An 18,021-nucleotide genomic window follows, 5' to 3' on the forward strand; every position below is an offset into this window, starting at 1 on the left:
ATTCTGTAAAAAAAAAACGTTAGGTTGACTTGGGAAATGTTGGAGTTCAATTAAAGAAATTCAATTTATTTTAATTAAAATCAAATAAAAATATTTTTGCAAGATGGCAAATTCAGTTGCCACACAAATGCCGTTTACCCCGTATTTTTCCGTCGCCCCGTTTTTTTATAAGGTCCGAATGAAACACCCTGTATACTTATAAGATGTCGAGATTGTTTAAATCATTAATGATTGTCTGTGCGTGTTCTACAATACCTCCCGGTATAATCAACTGCAGTAGCTACGGTATGAGCGCATTTTCGTTTCATTTTTCTTTACATACTTGTATTCCCATATCCATCGTCACCATCACGTTCTTCACTCGGAAGCGAAGCATAGCGAAAGAGGAAACATGCGGTGGTTTGATGACAGCGTAGTACCAAGCAGGAAAAAGATGTATACGCGTATTAAGGAGCAGCACACCAGGCAAATTATGACTTTTAAAGAGAACGCTTCATTGGCATTATACACGGGGAAAATATTCCTCTATTAAAGTAATAGCCTTACAGGGTGCGCCAACGTCGGCAGCCTTGTTGGTCCGTCCGTAACAGTTGTGGAGATAGATGAAGAGTGGACGGAATGTCATAAGATGATCCGCTTGTGGTGACTACGATGCAACTGCGATTCGGCAGAGCGAAATCGCGGAGAAGTGAGTTTCACTGAAATTTGGAATGTTTACCTGAACGCACGGGTGAAGAACGTTTCTTGAATGTTCTGCTTGCTTCGAAGACGGGAAAGTGCGATTTATTGTTATCGCCCAAAGTTCCACTGAATAGTACGAAATTGCTGTTATTATTTCTCAGCGCGGGGAGAGACAGCGAAGAAGCAGCTCATTTTTGCTTCTATTCCGAACGTTTGAGTTCTTCTAAACAAACATCTGCTCTTGTGGCTCTGCGCAGGTTTCGTCTGGGAGTCGAGAAGCGATAAGGTATTATCGCAGAACGATATGGTTTTCCGGGGAAACGCTGTGACGCTCCTCCAGCGAATACAACGATGGAGGTTTAGACTACTACTTCTCAGCTTTGGTGGTGGTTCGTTGTCTCTTTGGTCAAATACGAAAGCGTAGGCTAAGCATGCGCTGTGGGCACGGGCGTGCAGTGAGGTGAATTATTCACCCAGAGCTAAATAGGACATTCGAATGGTAGCACATCAAACACAGTCGTGGAGAAGTGTCGAATGCGCTTCTCATAGATGGCGAATCGGCCGGCATTGTGTTAGTACGAGAGAGACCGTCACAGCCACACGTATCGGACACCTCTACAAGATAGACTCCCACAACCTGCGAATACAGGATAGAGGAAATAAAAGAAGCGTAAGGTTAGGACTTTCCATCTCCCATTAGCGCCGTCGCGGCAGGCTGCTATCTCTTCATTACTCTGATCACTCCTGCGCACATTTGCTATATAGCGCTTCCCGTTGGGAGACATTTTCTTCGGAGCGCCGAAAAATAAAGCCACACGCCCTAAGTGTTCCTCACGCGCCGTCTCATACCGAAGCTACGGAGGACGCGACTGGGGAATATCCTGAACGTTTGCGCAAACGGGCCCTGTAGTGGCAATACATGGTGGGCCTAGACTGTGAGCTCGAATCGCAACGTTACTACCCCGTACCATGATGGAAAGCAACTGTTCAGAGGCTGAAACACACAGACAGAGGTGCCTACAACATGAAGAATTACACGTACAGTGGCCATATACACGAAGTAGCACGAGACGACTTTTTATGCAAGCCTGATTCCCATGATGTACGCAAAGCTGTGCAGAGATTAGGGGGTACGTTTGTTTTTGTTTGTTTGTTTGTTTCTATCACTGAATGGGATCTATGCACCAAGGCGGTGTGACATCTTAAGTGCGTTCGCGCTACTGTTTATTTGACTCCTCCTCGTCGTCTTTCGGTGCCGCGCTTACAAGACAGTGTGATATTTGAACATACTTTGACGTACAAAAAGAAAACAATTCTTATATTTACGTGGCATTTCACAACACTGTTCATGAAAAGGCATTGGTTATATGAATGTTCTTGCGAATTCAATGCATGAATGTTATTGAAAGGTAAGCAAAAAATAAAGTTAATAAGAAAGATTAAATCGGGAGAATTGTCGGAAGCACATCATGAAGAATGAAGCCTGCGCGTGGGCAACACAAAAGGGACAGACACACTGCAGCTGCCGTGTGTCTGTCGCTTCTGTGTTGCCCACGATCAGGCTTCGTTGTTCACAGATTTCGTCCACCAGCTTGCCTTGCGTCTACGCCATTTTATGGGAAGAACACGTGTGCTTTTGTGGTAGAAGTGTGGAAGAACTACGTGTGGAAGAACATTTCCCTCCTATTTTTTTATATAATAAACATATCCCCCCCCTCCACGTCTGTTGCGAAACTCACAACCTGTACGACCGTAACAAGCTCTTTACGTATTGCATGCACATGAAGGTGGCACAGTGAAAATCTTTATGGACTTTGCATTCAAATTCTGACAATTTTGCGTCTGTCAATCCCCGTCTGAAATGGTAGAGGAAAAACAAAATAGGGAACGCGACACAAGACAAATGAAGGTTTCTGCAGTTTCAGTGGCTGCGCGCGCCTCCACTATTCATCATGACAAGTAACGATTCCGTTCACATTGAACACTGGAGGACATTTCCTTTTAGCTCTTTTGTCGTTTCTGTTCCATAGAAAAGAGGCGTGTACGTTCACGCGAACGTGTTCTCGGATGAATGCGTCAATACGGCTTTCTTTTCATCGATCCTTTTTTTACCTTCTGCGCGCAGCCCTATCGCATTCGCGCTGAGTTCCCTTTTCTGTTAGTATTTCGCAGGAAAGTGTGGCACGTCTGAATGCATACATCTAAGTGCTGAGGAAATCATTTGTCGTTTTCCACCGCAACGAGCTCTAGCCCTTTCAGATAAAGCTTGAAGCGGAGGTAATGTAACAATTCTCTTCCCACGCGCTGCTGGAATTCAACGATCCCTCCGTCAATAGGAAGATGGCTGAATGAAATGTCGTTAAAGCGAAGTGTTTTGCTTCTTTCCTAACAGGGTCGGCGGCTGCAACTTTGCGGGTTGAACAAATATTTTTTTGCACAGGTATGTGTTGCGCATTCCAGAGACGTCTCCTAATCAATCTAGCAGCAGCATTTGGATGCGTGACTCTGACATCTGGAAGTCCTACATCGCCGAGAATACTCAGGTAACGCACGTTGTACGGCCCAGCAGCGATAAGGACATCTTTAAATGAAGAACTGTGGGGAACTTTGCAAAGGGACATATCGCGATCACCGGGTGCTCATGTGCCCACGCCTATACCGGCGTCGTGTTCACGACATTATGTTGTGTCCGGGAAGTTATAGGGGTGGGGATTTTCTCGTTCTTTTGCTAGGCGCCAAGTCGCCCTCTTCCTCCCTAACTGTATTCACTCACATCGACGTTAGTGAAAATGGAGACATTAGGGAAGGTCCGAAATCTGGTGCAGATGTATTTTGTACAGACTGGCAAACTACAAGAAGCGTACTGCATCTTCTCTCTCACTATGTCTTACATCGTTACAAACGTGGAAGATGACGGCTATGCTCGCACTATCAGGTACTTTGTACGCAGAAAAGAGGGGTGGGGTGATGAGAAAATAGGCTTGCCGTTGGTGGCCATACGCGTGCGGGCATCGTCACGAGTAAAGCCAGAAAAAAAAAAGCGATGAAAGGGTGAGGGTGAGGTATATGTGCAGGATGACTGAAACCAATGAGACCGAAGTGCACTGTGGATGCAAGGTGCGCTATAGGGGTCTTTGCTCAAGGCCCGTTTCTGGAGAGGACGGACGAGGTTACCAGCTTTTATAGATCGTTCTGCATAACAACCGCCGGGGTATACATCTGACCATGGCAGATCGACACTGAACTTATGACCGGTAGAGAAGGTGTCCCCCTTGTTGTCCACCTTAGCGCGTCGTTCACGAACTCTGGAGTGTGTACCACAACTCATGTCTGTCTTTAGACGTGTCGGCAACCCCCCGAACATAGGCAATATGCAATGCAACATTGAATCTCCTGAGACAAGACAGACAGGAAATAGTTAGCAAGTGTTGGTTCCAAAAACGCGACAGCCACCCCAGTTATGGGTTACAAGAAGGGCGGAGCCCAATGATAAAAAAGAAGACGAAACATTACTTTTAAGGCGTGGAGGCCTGTTTCGCAAATACGTTAGTAATATCGGCTGTGTCTGCTTGTCACACTTCTCTTGAACTTCAGTATATTTATCTATAAATTTGTTGGTTAGTTCGCCCGTTCAAATAGCTCGTCTTTGTCAGTAGCAAGTAATCGTACTCATATTTTAAACTAAAACGGCTAACGATAAAGCTTTCAAGAAAAAACACCCAATAATAATAATAAAAAAAAAACTTGGTGGTGTCTCTCTCACAAGAGATGCTGCAGGAAAGCTACAACCATAGAACTAAATGGTTGGCCATTGACTTTGGAGGAAGAAGAAAGTTGGTTGGTTAGACATAGAAAAAAAAGAAAAAAAAATATATATATATATATATATAGAGAGAGAGAGCTTTCCTAAGCATGTGTATAGTGTTTTTAAATGGTTTGCTCGGACCATTTGCAGAGTTGCGGAGTAGTACAAATAACACCATGGAGACTCCTGGTTCCGCAGCGCAGGCACGCGTTAAAACGCGAAAAGCTTACGAATTATGTCATGAGACTTGTGCATGAGACTGTCAATCAAGCATTTTTTATTAGCTATTAAAATAATAATACAACAACAAATATGCAGAAATATACGAAGTTCAACGTAGATGAAGACAGAAGTCTCAAGTTGAGAATGTTCTTCCTATGGGTTCAACAGAAGAACAGTCTCTTTTTGGAATCTTCACCTGGGGCTTCTGCGTCCAATTACATTCACCGTGTCGATGGACTATCCGCCTCCCATCAAAGTTAAATATATAACATGCAGGATGTGTCAGCTCAAACACAACGCATTCTGTTTCAGGTTCACGAACAATGGAATGTTTGTTACGGGAAGAACGCACGGTGAACCAATCGTTGTTGGTTTAACATCCAACGGCAGCCATGGGATGCGAGACTGTGAAGTTCTCAACGGAAAGTATGTTGAAACTGAAAGATTGATATCCTATAAATTGATATTATTGTGATTGGCACTCTATGAAAATGAAAAGGAGCAAGGAAGTGACATTATTGCTCGAAACCAGTGCTACATTTATGAAGCAGCTCTATCAGAGGCCACCATATACAATTATTTTCTGTGTGCAGTGTCTTGCCGGTGCGCAGTTGTTTAAAAAAAAAACATTAGGGCTGTGGCGTGACGTTCGTTGACCCAGCCCGATCTTCCGGCGTGACGTATCTTGTGGAGTAGCATCACTACGGCGGGCAGCCGCGAGGTCTCGTTGCGCCAAAGAAAATTCGTCTGCTACGGGTACAGCGCGGCGCTCTTTCCGGCGTACTCTGTACTCGAGAAGAACAGAGGACTGGGCTAGTTGGTTCAAGTCACATCATTTCCTTGGCAAACCCCAAACACATACGTGTGCGTGTTTGGTTTCTGCCAAGGACATGAATACTCTGTACGTCACAGAGCGACGTCATCATCGCTCATTCACATACGGGCTCCCTGAAAGAGGGATAACATTCACAAAGGATGTGCTGATTAAAGACCTCTTTCACGCCGTAGAGGTCAGCTACGATCATCGCTGTTAAGCAAAAGCGAATGGTACTACCTGCACAATACGCCGCGGCCGAAAATCGAAAATAAAAATGTAGAGTGGGCCTTCACTACTCATTTGTTCATTACTTCTAACGAGACACAGTATGTGTGATTTATCTTGTTCGAGGTAGTGGAAACACAAACCAAAGAAGTCAGAAAAGATTCGATGGTGATGCGGAATGCACATATCAAGCCAGGTTCATCGAGTTAGGACCGTTTTCGCTTCCTTCAACTTTCGTTGACCTTTTGGGCCATTCTCTTCGAACTTGCCTCAGGACCACCTTCACGGACAAAGTTAATATAGGACTTGAAATATAACTGCTCAGGGATTAAGAAGGGATTAAGGGATTTGGAAGAGGTCACTCTGTGGTACTGACGAAGTACGGCAGGTAAGAACGATCCCTTGTTGCACATATTCGATGCCTTAGCATCAACTGCACCGGAACGAGGTACTTTAACGTCACCCCAATAGACATGACTAAAGAAAAGCTTAGAATTGCATTCGGGTTTGTCGACTTCCTCAGAAGTCCTAGGTTTGAGGAATGGCGTAGAGTCTAGGAAGATTGCAGCGACAACGACATCGTCATCGTTTGAGCATGAACTTGGATAATCTTGAACATTACCGATTTGAATATCACAATCTGTTAAAGGGACTATCGCATCCGGAAATGTGTGTATAAGACCGATACGGTAATATTCGGCATGGTTTCACAGTCAACTTGGCCAAGTTTCTCTTGCGAAAACGGCTTACTTATTCAATATTTTTTTTAAAGATTCACACTCCCTCTGCAGCTAAGCCAAAATGAGTGGGTTTTTCTGACTGGCAGCAAGACTTCACTGGATCTGCTGCTCTCTTTTCGCCCCAGCACAATATGCACTCTCCACGCACTTACACTTCAAGCTCTCACCCATCTTGCGGCCACTGGCCATTCTGTGACGCTTCAGTGGATCCGTGGATACGTGCCTTCTTGGTAACACCCTCGCAGACACAATGGTGAGACTCGCAACCTCTACCAGAGCTCTCCCTGCTACTCCTCTACCCCTAACAGCCACTGCCTGTTTCCTGTACATTCACCGTTGGCGCTGTGCCCGCACCCGGCAGCTCCGAGCGGACACTACCTCATATGATCACTTCTTACGTCTCACTGAGCCCCTGCAGGACTTTATTATTGTCTGTCGTTGCAATAGAGCTGAAGAGTCACTCCTCCATCGTCTCCAAATGAATGACGCACGCACACCTTCACTCCTGTATAAAATGTACCAGACGAACTCCCCCAACTGCACAACTTGTTGCGTGTAAGACGACATTAAGCACTACCTATTATCTTGCGACCGGTACCTCTCTCAAAGACTCATCCTCCAACGACACTTGCCATAACTTCGCTACCCCAACATTCCTTTGGCCACCCTGATCGGCCCGGTCCTGCACAACCAGGGGGCGGTTATGACTACCCTCTTGAGCGTTCTTCGTGCCACCCGCCTTTCGATCAGCCTCTAAGATCCAGTTGTGTGTGTGTGTCTGTGTTTGTTTCTTGTTGTGTGTTTCTCCTTTTCCTTTTTTCTTTCCTCTTCTTCTTTTTATTTTCTAAGGAATAGCAAGTCGACTTACGTCGGACTAACCTTCCCTCCGTACCCTTTTTCTTTCAATAAACATACCCCCCCCCCCCCCCCAAAAAAAAAAGAAGTAAGCCGGGCACACGAATGGGAGCGCAGCGCAGGTGATCGTCTCCGAAGTCGTCTGCTTCGCGTTCGCACTGCAATAGAGTAATGGCGAATTCGGGTGGTCATTTCGGAGCAACTTTTTTTGCCAGATCTCGAGCAGTCATGTTCGCTTGGTCAAAATGAAGCAAATCTCGCATGTTCGCCGCATGTTTGCGTGGCGCTTTCCGAGCGCTCGGAATTTGCTAGCTAGCACTTTTTTGCCCTGTCTCAAAATCATCGAACAGCAGATTGCTCAACTGTATCCGGTGTCGTCACATCCGCACTGCAACGGTGGCGAGTGCCCTCACTGGCCCGTATGTTGAAATCACGTGGTTTAGCAGACGACAGAACTCGAAGACTTGCGACCGCGACGCCCATAGCGTGATCCAAGTACCTAAAACCGCTAGATTCCTAGCAATCATGTTTCGGGTGGCAACGGTCCAGCGATCCAGCTCTGTCGCCGACCTAGCAATTTCCGAGCGCTCGGCCGTTCTGCTACGAAATGACCACCCGAATTCGCTATAAGTGAAAAGAACACGGTAATTCAGCCGGTTTTTGCTTACCAGTGTGAGTGCTGACGTGACCATCTTCCGCGGAACACGGTGTTACGCTCCTGACTGTACGAACACGTACGACGCTAACCGGAAACAGCATTCCACGAGCCGATCTCAGACTTCTCCTCGAGCTACACAGACACCATTCCTCCCGCCCGGCTGTCGGACACCAAGGTATCTCTGTCGCTCCCTGATTGGCCTTGTCTAAGTGTCGTTTGCAGAGAGTGAATTCCGGAATGCTCCCAACATCCGTCGTCTGCTCTTGCCATGAATTAAATTAAATTGCACAGAAACAACTTCACTTATTCGCGTCGGATTTTCGGCGTTATTGCCGGTGATGAACGAGGAGTAAAATGGCACTGTAGTTCCGGAATCGACTGCGACGGATGCGATTGTTCCTTGAAATGTGCAAAATTGAGGTAAAACGTCATGGGGCGACGCCTGGTGGCAGATAACCCCGAATTCGTCAAGCAACAGTGATCTATGTTTCCGACTGGCTTGCTGGTCGTGATGGCTACGTAGCCGACACGTAGCCAACTCCTTTCGTTTTAGACGCAGTGTTGTCCGCATGCAATGTATTTTCCGCTGTACTTGACGAGCAGTTCGCAGTTGGCAACCATTTCGACACAGTGTTGCCCGTAATTTTCAATTTTGGTTATCTAAAAACTATCAGCACAATTTGAACGAAAACTGTGTCGTAAGAGTACTGAGGGCTCAAGCTATCGAGTAGATAAACTTTCTGAGATTGCACCTCTGCTGCTTTACGGTAACTTTAATCGGTAATTTAATTTATTTGCCTCCTCTTCGGAGGTTTTTGAGTATATAACGTTGCTGCCCATTACACCTGTTGCTGTGACACGAGAATTTGTCTGTTGTCCATGTCTCGAGTTTAGTTCGCAACTTTAATCGTTACGCAGGAATGTAAACTCGCAAAGCAGGGACGTGGGCGCGTAACCGGTGTAGAGATTTTTCTCTAGGAAGAGGTTTTTCTCAAATTTCACTCAAGGAAAACGTACCTATATCATATGTCTCCGAGTCATGTCGCTTTATATAAGCCGATCGTCGTGCACCTAGGGACCCAATTAATCAGCCTGTATTTTAAAGGGGCACAAAACAGCTCGACGACCATTATTATGCTGCATGAAAGAACGTGACTCACAATATCCAAATTTGAAATTATTTTGCTTCTAGCCAGCGTCTTTACCACGAAACAATGCTATTGCAAGAGCATAATCGCCGTGAGTCTCACTTTCATCCTTGGAACGTGGTCACGTCACAACTTTCCAACGTATAGTAATGTCGCACTCCAGGCGTGGAAGTGGGGGAGATTTCGTTCTCCTAGCCAATGGCGGACCCCACTGAGACAAGCTGCAGCTCGCGAGGGAACCGGTTGCGAGAACATCGCGGTAACCTCGCGGAGCAATACAGCACTGAAAATGTAGTGCGCACATGAAATCGACTATTGGGGGCTTTTGGTACGGTTTGAACTGGCTGTCTTGGGTTTGACTAGTGGGAATATGTTCAAATTAATGTATAAGCGTCCGCGTTCTGAATGGTTGATGGTGCGCGACGTCAAAGTGACGTGTGGCTATTGTAGCCAGGATATCGCAGGGAGGGCATGAGCGCGAAAGAGTGCAGAGAATGATTGGTCGGTTTGGGGCAATTATTTACTTTTTTTGCGACAACATTTCTTTGATAACGTTCACCGTCGGCAACGTATCACAGTGCATGCAAAAATGTGCACCTCGTGTACCTGTTTATTGCCCCTTTAAAGGTTTCGCCGCCGTAGGTTCACGCGAGGTATTTCAGTCGGCAATGGTCACGAATCCCTCCCCTTTTCCTGTCACTGACTCCCACAAGAGGTTCTCAAGCGATATCGTATTTGGCATGATATGACTGCATTTTGACGTGCACTTATACCGCCCTACCGTTGTAGGAGTAATGGAGAACGCTCAGTCATCCTCAGCAATAAACATTTTCAACCATGATTAAAGGGACTATCGCGTCCGTCCCAGTCGATTCTGAAGCTATAGGTTCGTTTTACTCTGAGTTCATCAGTGATAATAACGCCGAAAATCCGATGCGAAATAGTGACGTTTTTCCGTGCATTTTGGTGTAACGCATGGCAATAGCAGACGACGCATATTGCCAGTATTCCGAGATTCTCTCTCTGGAAACCTCACGCGGACAAGACCAATCAGTGAGCGCCCTTTGGCGCGGATGAGACCAATCAGGGAGCGGCTGGAGGGACCTGGTAGCGTTTGCGACCGACAGACAAGCGGGCGAGCGAGCCTAGGGGACGGCGTCTGCTCTGTGATCGACTTGCGGAATGTTGTTTCTGGTTAGCGTTGCACGTGTCGGTTGAGCAAGGAGCTTAGCTCCGTGTCCCACGCAACATGCCCACGTCAGAACTCATACTGGTAAGCGAAAGCCGGCCTGTTTACAAAGGACTTCCCAGTTGTGGTATATTGCGATGCGAAAGCCAAGCAGACGACCTCGGAGACAACCGCCTCTGCTGGACTCCCATTCGTGTGCCTGGCTTACGTCATCATCGTCTTTAGAGGGAGTCATCAGAGGGAGTGCGAATCTTTAAAACTCGTTTATTTAATACGTAGGCTGTTTTCGGAAGAGAAACTTGTCCAGGTTGACTGTGAAGAGGTGACGAATACTACCGTATCGGTTTCATACATGCGATCGCGGAAGCGATGGTCCCTTTAAAAGCCCAAGAGACAATAAAGAACTGTTTCGCTTCTTGCCATTTTCACTCTTTTTAAACAGCGCTTGTTTTGGGGTTTTCTCATAGCAATTCACTCAATGAGACATCCAGTCGCTATTGCGCTTTCAATAATGACCCGAGCTGTGCACGAAATATTGAAAGGTGGTGTCCGCGAGGAATCCGGAATTATAAAGATAATGTGATATCCACTTGGAGATGCCTTCAAAGAAGAAAACCCCCCAAAAGTTGCGCGAAATTGGATCGTGTTTTTCTCAAACATCGAAAACATCGAATTCGAAACCAACTGCCAGCTTCGGTTGAAACGGCCCTTTCCTGCTTCGCCTGTTCCGGTGACGTAATCGGCATTACCGGCGATATTCCCAATCACTCAGCTGACAGCGTCGCAAGGCTGGTCGGAATCCGATACCACCGAAAGCATGAACGGGGATATTTCTATAGCGACTGTTCAGCAGCAGGCTGAGAGTCGAAAGGCCGCATTTTGTGACGGACAGTGAGCCTTCATAACCGACTCCAGTGACGTCGGTCCGCACACTGTTGCCTGAATTCAGCCAGAAACGCTTAGTCGGCTGCAAAATCCGATTAAATTTATTTTCTAATCTTTCTGACTGTTGCAAAACGAAATACTCCCGTTACATGTATTTCAGGCACCCACTGTTCCGATACCACATTCAGTTCAACTGCGTTTTTTTTGTCCTGACATCACTTTTTAAGTAAGAAGTTTGTAGTAGACGGGCAAGCAGCTCGGGTGAATTGAAACCAAGGGACTGAGAACATGTTCCTAGCTAACGACGGGCACAGCGAAACACCCTCAGTCGAAGGGCAGACATGGGCTCCCCATTATAGGATTGATCCATCGGAGCGAAACAATTCGTTTGAGATACTAGCTCTAACGGCCACGCCCTTACAATTGCATTTGTCGTTTTCCGAGAACACTCTACAAATGGAAAGAAGGAACAAGCACCGAAAAAGTAAAGTAAATGATACGTCGCATAAGAGTTCTGCATGGAATTGGAAATGCAAGAAGCGTTTCCCCCGTTTCCCAAGAAAGTCAGAACTTTCGAGTCATTTTGAATATTTAGTTCCCTCGTACTTTCCGAATGGCCATTTGAAGCGGTGGGCTACAATGGTGCTTAAAGTACATTTTTTCCTTAATAACTTTTGAAACCACGTGTGTCAGTTATGCTACATGTTGTACATTTTTCGCAAGTGGCGAAATTGGATAAATGCGAATTCACAAAAAAGCTTAATCGAATGCTTAATTTGGAATCATTTCTTAATCCTTTGCTTAATCTTTTTCAAATCAAATGAAGATAAAAATACCGAAAAATGGGCAAAGGAAGAAAGGTTTACTGTGTTACAACTAAGAGTTCTGGATTTTTGGATTAAGCCGAAAAACGTATGCCGGTGAAATGTAAAAAAATTCAATTCCTCCGGAAACCTCCGTTTGGGTGTGTGTGCGTGTTCCTTTTTTCTTTCTTTTTTGGAGGGAGGGGTTTAATAATCGAGAGAGCAGCAAACAAAGCCATGTCTTGATACTGGTTGGCGGGGGGGTGAGGGGAGGATATGTTTAGTGGTTGAATGAAAAACAAAGGGAAAGGCCAGCCGTACTAGAGGCTTGCTATTTCCAAAACGAAAAAGAAGAGAAAACAGAAACACAGAAAACTCTACAGAAATACGAGGAAGTGTATACGCGAGGAGACGAGGATACGTATCGAGGAATGCAGTTCCTTCACTAGCCGCTGCACATGCAGTCACCAGGGAGGTATCACAGATTGCCCAAGAGTCCAGCTTCCCGAAGGAATCGTTGGCGGGCGGGTGGGGGGATATGTTTAATGCAAAGTAAAAAAAGAGAAGGGAAAGGTTAGCCACGGTGTGGGCTTGCTATTCCCAAAAGCTATCAAGCAAACAAAAGAAGATACAAGCAGGGCGGGGTTTGTTTCCTTTTGTACCGAGATCGCATCGCATCGCGTGGTACCAGATACCAGGACAAGGAAGACCCTTGACCCCAGTCCATCGCTTAACAATGCTCGAAACTTCGGTGAAATGAGGGTGAACTTCATCCTTGCCTACAGGCATGCAGCGCGTCGTTACAGTTGCTGGACAGGTGCCCTAATAGGCTAATACCCTATGTAGTGACTCCACTCGACACAAGGTCATTCTGAAGTCGTTTCGGCCATGTCCCAGATATACTTGGAAAACATCCTTCACGCATGGTTTTCATTTCGTCGTGAATCATGCTCCTCCTCTTCTTCGAGGCAGACAAAGAGCCACAGGTGACACGAAAGCTGTCTCCTCGAAAGAGCAGGTAGTTGTTTGCTGTGCAACGAAGACGGTAAGGTGGGACGCAAGCGTAAACTGCCTTGCTGCTAAGCCAATGATTTCGAGATGGCGGATGTTGCCAGGTGCTCGTGATACAGATCGCCTTGCCTGCAAGTTCTGCCGCATAACAGTAAGGGCGTTTGCAAGGCAGCCTCTCATTCTTTTCTTTTTTTTTTTTTGTCAGAGCTTTTTCTCCCAATTTCGGATGTGTATATCAGCTGAAAAAAGTAAACGCCGAAAAGCTCCTAATTCTTGGAAATTATTAAACAACGAAAACATCCTCTAAATATGTCAAACAAAGCACACACAACAAAAACTCCGGAAGCCCGGTACTTTAGTTATAACGCGTAACTACACGTCCATAACTGTACTGTTCCTAAAGATGGCACATCGGGTGGGGGCACTTTTCATATACACGTGGTAACGTATTGCTCCCTTGAATATAAAATGTAGTAAGAATATGAACAAGTACTATAACGCTTCTTTCACTATACTATGGAACCGAAATCTGTGGTCCGTACCCCACGGAGACTCGTCGTGAATACACGAAAGTACAGTACCGTTTCGTTGAATATAAGTCAAATAATGAGGCGCAGAGAAATGCTGCGGCAGTCACGCTAGTTGTGTTCTATCTACTACAAGTGTATACATGCATTGTGTGTGTTGACGCACAATGAAATAGCCGATCACAACATGGCGCGTGACAGGCAACGTCAGACACATCGGACTCCCGTGAGTTATGCTGCTGTCCTACGCTGCGCGTTTCCTTTTAGCGTAGACGAGGACGTACGAGATTACGACATATACATGTTCGCGCAATGTCCATTAAAGAAATAGCGCGAGGCTTTAAAGGATAATTAATGAGCGCCTGTGAACTCATTATTTTCACGACACTCGCCCCGCGGGAGGCACCGTACAACCAACGGCGCCTGTAGGAGTCCTATCCACTTTCCTTTACTGTCCCTGCATTCAGCGGTGTCGTAACAAGCGTCGTAGTCTGTCTGTTTAAATTTTTGTAATGTTGCATAACAAAGTTTATGTTCTTTGACGCCCCCAACTTTAAAGTTCGATGCTAGGTAACCCCAACTGGTTATTTCACATTTTCTTTGCTTCCCTTGTTATGTTTTTGAACGGAAGAATTTCTTTCGCGAAGAAATTAAAGGGGTTGTGACACTTTGACATATATGGTTCATTGCATCATGCTCGTTTTGTACTACACTACAGTGTACTAAGGAAAAAAGAATTAGTCTTATACGTATCGTGCTTAGTGAGATACAAACCATCGAACACGTGCACGAGTAAGCACAGACATCACGGACCTCCGAGCTCCCATTGGTAGCCGTAAGCACGTGACCTGCATAGCGCTGCCTCAGTGGCGGCGACGCGCGCTGTGATGTCAGAGCCGGGTGAGTTTCGGTATTCGCATTTCCGATTCACTGCGCTTCTATTACCCCCTGCGCTGTAAAACTTGAAATGTAGTCTCACACCGGTGCAAAGAACCGTCTATTACGATTATCTGGGAGAACCTATTTAAGATTTAAGGGGTATTTAAGAGCGACTCGTTTGAGGAATGACCACACAATTTTTTACTTTATATATATTATTTTTTTTTTCTGGTTTCGTCAAATTCGCTACAGCAGTTAAATTCACGGTTAAATATCTCATTCTAATATCGTAAAAATGACATGTTCGCTTCATAGTTCAGTTCACCGTCCCCTTACAAGCTCCAGAATGGTGTTATAATGGTTACAGCACAGTAATGCATTACTGACAAATTTCTTCAGTCATCGTCACCACGTGCATTTGTTATTGTAGGGAGGCTGTTGACGATGTCCTGAAGCGCGTTCCTGCGAAATCTATCTTGAAAGTCCCTGATGAAGATATATTGGTCTATCTTGTGTCCTGCAAAAACGTACTCAGAGTCCAACCCACAGGTCGTACTCTCAGTGACGATCTCCGGGAATTGACAATCTTCCCTGGTGAGTGAGCTAAGCGTTGCTAAATTACATTGTCGTACTGTTACGTAGAGCTTGGATGAAACAGATATTTATTACTCGTACATGCCACTGTCAATAAAAGGTACGAGAGATCACATATTTTCATGTCGCCATAATATTAACGGAAATATCCCATCTATTCTGTGTGCAATCGTTGTGCACGGGCACGGGAATCGTTGCGACGGTGCACATGGGCTGAAAGCCTCTGTGTACGGCTGTATAATTTCTTGGTCAGGTTCGAGCTCATGTAGCTCTCGAACTTGTGATTTGTCTTTTGCTTAGCTGGTATATTTATGTATGTGTGTATATAGTTCATGTCTACTTTTTAAGCCTTTAAAAGCACTCGTGTATAATCGTCAATAATTGATCTTCATCTGTACAATGGACACCATCAATAATAATTCTTATATGTTTATTCTCTATTGAATTGCATTTTGTGTTTGTGGCTACCTGGCTCAATGAAAAGTTATGTTGTGGTACAAAAAAAAAAAAATTGTGCACGGCTGAGTGGTTTGCGTGCTAGCCATGTGACGTCGAGGCTGGGAGGTACCCGGGTTCGAATCCTGGTGCCGGATGTACTATCTAGCATTTCTTCTGGGTTTTCCTCAGATGGGGGCTTTCAACATATGTCGGCGCAGTTTCCTTAGGAGTCGGCCCAGTACGCACATTCCCCCAGGGCGTCATTCGTGACGTTGCCCACATCTGTAACGCCGACAAAGGCGAGCCCTTTCAGCACTACCACTACCACCACCTGCACCACGTTCATTCACGATTTTGCTTTGTTCACGAAGATACGCGGAATTTAATACAAAATCTAACATTGCGCCACTTGCGGCTTACGATAATGTGTTACGTACAGCAGAGTAAACAAGAGTGGAGATGTCCGTGGGTGCAGTTATCCTGGCGGCATCTTGATTTGCGGACGGCAATCGAACGTTTCAAAACGGCGCGCAGGAAATCTGGAGCGCGATGATGTCCGCATCACTGTCAGCAAATGGGCATCGGTGTCTCTGCCTTTACGTTACATAAATGCAGCCGCGATTGAGAATTTGTAGTCAATCTAAAATGGCGTGTCCAAATATGCCATCGATCATTTGCGTTAATTGCATTGTGCATGACATAATGTTCCTAAAAAGTTTGTGCGCTCAGAAGTAAATTCCTCTGTCACGTACATTTTTATCGCGTACATTTTTTACACGTACGTAACATTTTCTTATCGTGTAGATTTTTCCCCGTGAATGCAATGTGCTGACGTACTCAGATACGTTCGCGGACGCGGTAGCGTATCATATAACCACGGATTCCGTGCGGACACGTGTAGTGTCAATGTTATCCGCACTCACCTACAGAGATGACCGAAGCAACAAAAGAAGATAATCAAGTTACAGCATAAGGTAGTAGGTATAAGGTACATCAAACGCGTATTGACTCTTATAGAGGTTGCTGCATTTTGAACGCGCCGACTGGTTTGGAAATTTGTAACGAAAAGCGACATCAGCCATTGACGGTGGACAGGAAAAGGCGCCCAAATGTGCGTATGCATTCGCCTGGATGTTCCACATGAAAACGATGCCACTAGTCACTCACAGATGTCGCTACTTCACTGGGACTGCTTTTCTCCGACATTTTCTGTTGAGCTCAGCTTTTATAACGCGAGAAAGAGATCCCGTCGTTTGAATGTGAGTGTGAGTGAGAAAGTGGTTGGCTCGTCCCATCAAATGACGCACCCTTGGAAGCCACTGAGGAGGTGTGTTAGCTTATCTCAATTGCTTAGCCCTGGACCGGTAATCCAGAAGATGTGGGTTCGAGACCAACAGCTGGCTAACCTTTTCAGTGACGTCCTTCTTTCGTTGTTCTTAGGCACTTGAGGCTTCTGTGTTGTTGTTCCTTATTCTGTGTTCCAGCCTCTGAACATCAATTGCCATCAAGTGCTAAAACGTTCGTTAGGCAGCTGGATTAGCATTACACACCGTGTTCTCGCTCCGCTTTAGGGATCTCTAGAGCTTAGAGCAATTCAAGAGGCCGTCTCTTATCGCTTCAGTCACGCTACTGTATGTGTTGTGCAATGTGACAGTCTTCTCTTAACCTAAAGATGCATCCCACGACAACAACAACAACAAAAGAAAAAAAAAGAAAGAAAGTCAGTCACCACAGTCATTCACTCTTTTTGAAGCTGACTCGTTACATTCAAAGGCTGCTGGAGGTGGCCCTCCTCTTCCTTGAGTGAAGGGAATGGCAAGGGAAGTCCATCACAGTGCCTTTCGAAAATCGAAAGAGAGAGGGTTCCTCGAAGCGACAGTACACTCCAGGGATCTCTGAGAGTGAAACGAGAATACGGTGGAAAGAGAAGCCCCTTGAGGGTTCATTATTTATTTATTTATTTGACTTATTTATTTATTTATTAAACTCTAACGATTCCTTATAGCGGAGCGAGAAAACTGCGATACACGTAAACTCACAGCGTGCACTGCGGCACAACACGATAAACACGGGCTCAGCCTCAGTTTACGCTACAAGTGTACGTGATCCTGTCCAACAAGCTTCTATGGAAGAAAATACTGAACATATTTTTATGGAGTGCAGAAGACATCAGTCCCAACGCAAGACCCCCCCCCCCCCCCCCCCCCCATTGCGGGCCGCACTAACTCATGAAAGAAGTGATGTTCTGAGGCTGGAACAACATTCAAGGTTCTCGTAGACTTCATCTCAAGTTGTTCTCTTGATGCTCAGTACTAATTCATCTGTACGTGACGCCCTGGTTCCTGTGTGGCGCGATCCTCTGACGGTCATCTGCCCGTGAACAGTGCGCCGTACAGCCTAGCTTAGTCATCTCTCTTTCCTTGTTGTTGTTTTTCGTAGCTTTTTCTCGGAATAGCAGAACTTGTCAGGTGACAAGTTCAACCTCTCCGTATTATTTTTAGTCCGTCCAACTCCAACTCCAAGCATCTGTAAGAAGGAATTTTG

The 18,021-nt window shown here is 45.7% G+C and overlaps 1 protein-coding gene across 3 annotated transcripts in view; it reads left to right on the forward strand.

Annotated features, from left to right (window-relative positions):
- The window catches only part of LOC135383979 (phospholipase A2 hemilipin-like), a 99,737-nt gene that overhangs the window by 61,930 nt on the left and 19,786 nt on the right, over window positions 1-18,021 (forward strand). Inside the window, exons 1-4 of one of the 3 annotated variants that reach the window (XM_064613254.1) lie at window positions 2,814-2,958; window positions 3,122-3,224; window positions 5,021-5,134; window positions 14,876-15,039. In XM_064613254.1, coding sequence (XP_064469324.1) covers window positions 3,124-3,224; window positions 5,021-5,134; window positions 14,876-15,039 — 379 coding nt within the window. In that variant the 5' untranslated portion in view covers window positions 2,814-2,958; window positions 3,122-3,123. Of the gene's footprint in view, window positions 1-2,813; window positions 2,959-3,073; window positions 3,225-5,020; window positions 5,135-14,875; window positions 15,040-18,021 lie in introns of those variants that run through there. The other 2 variants (XM_064613252.1, XM_064613253.1) reach the window with 2 other exon arrangements.

The sequence above is a fragment of the Ornithodoros turicata genome, chromosome 2 (assembly GCF_037126465.1).
Source record: "Ornithodoros turicata isolate Travis chromosome 2, ASM3712646v1, whole genome shotgun sequence".
NCBI lineage: Eukaryota > Metazoa > Arthropoda > Arachnida > Ixodida > Argasidae > Ornithodoros > Ornithodoros turicata.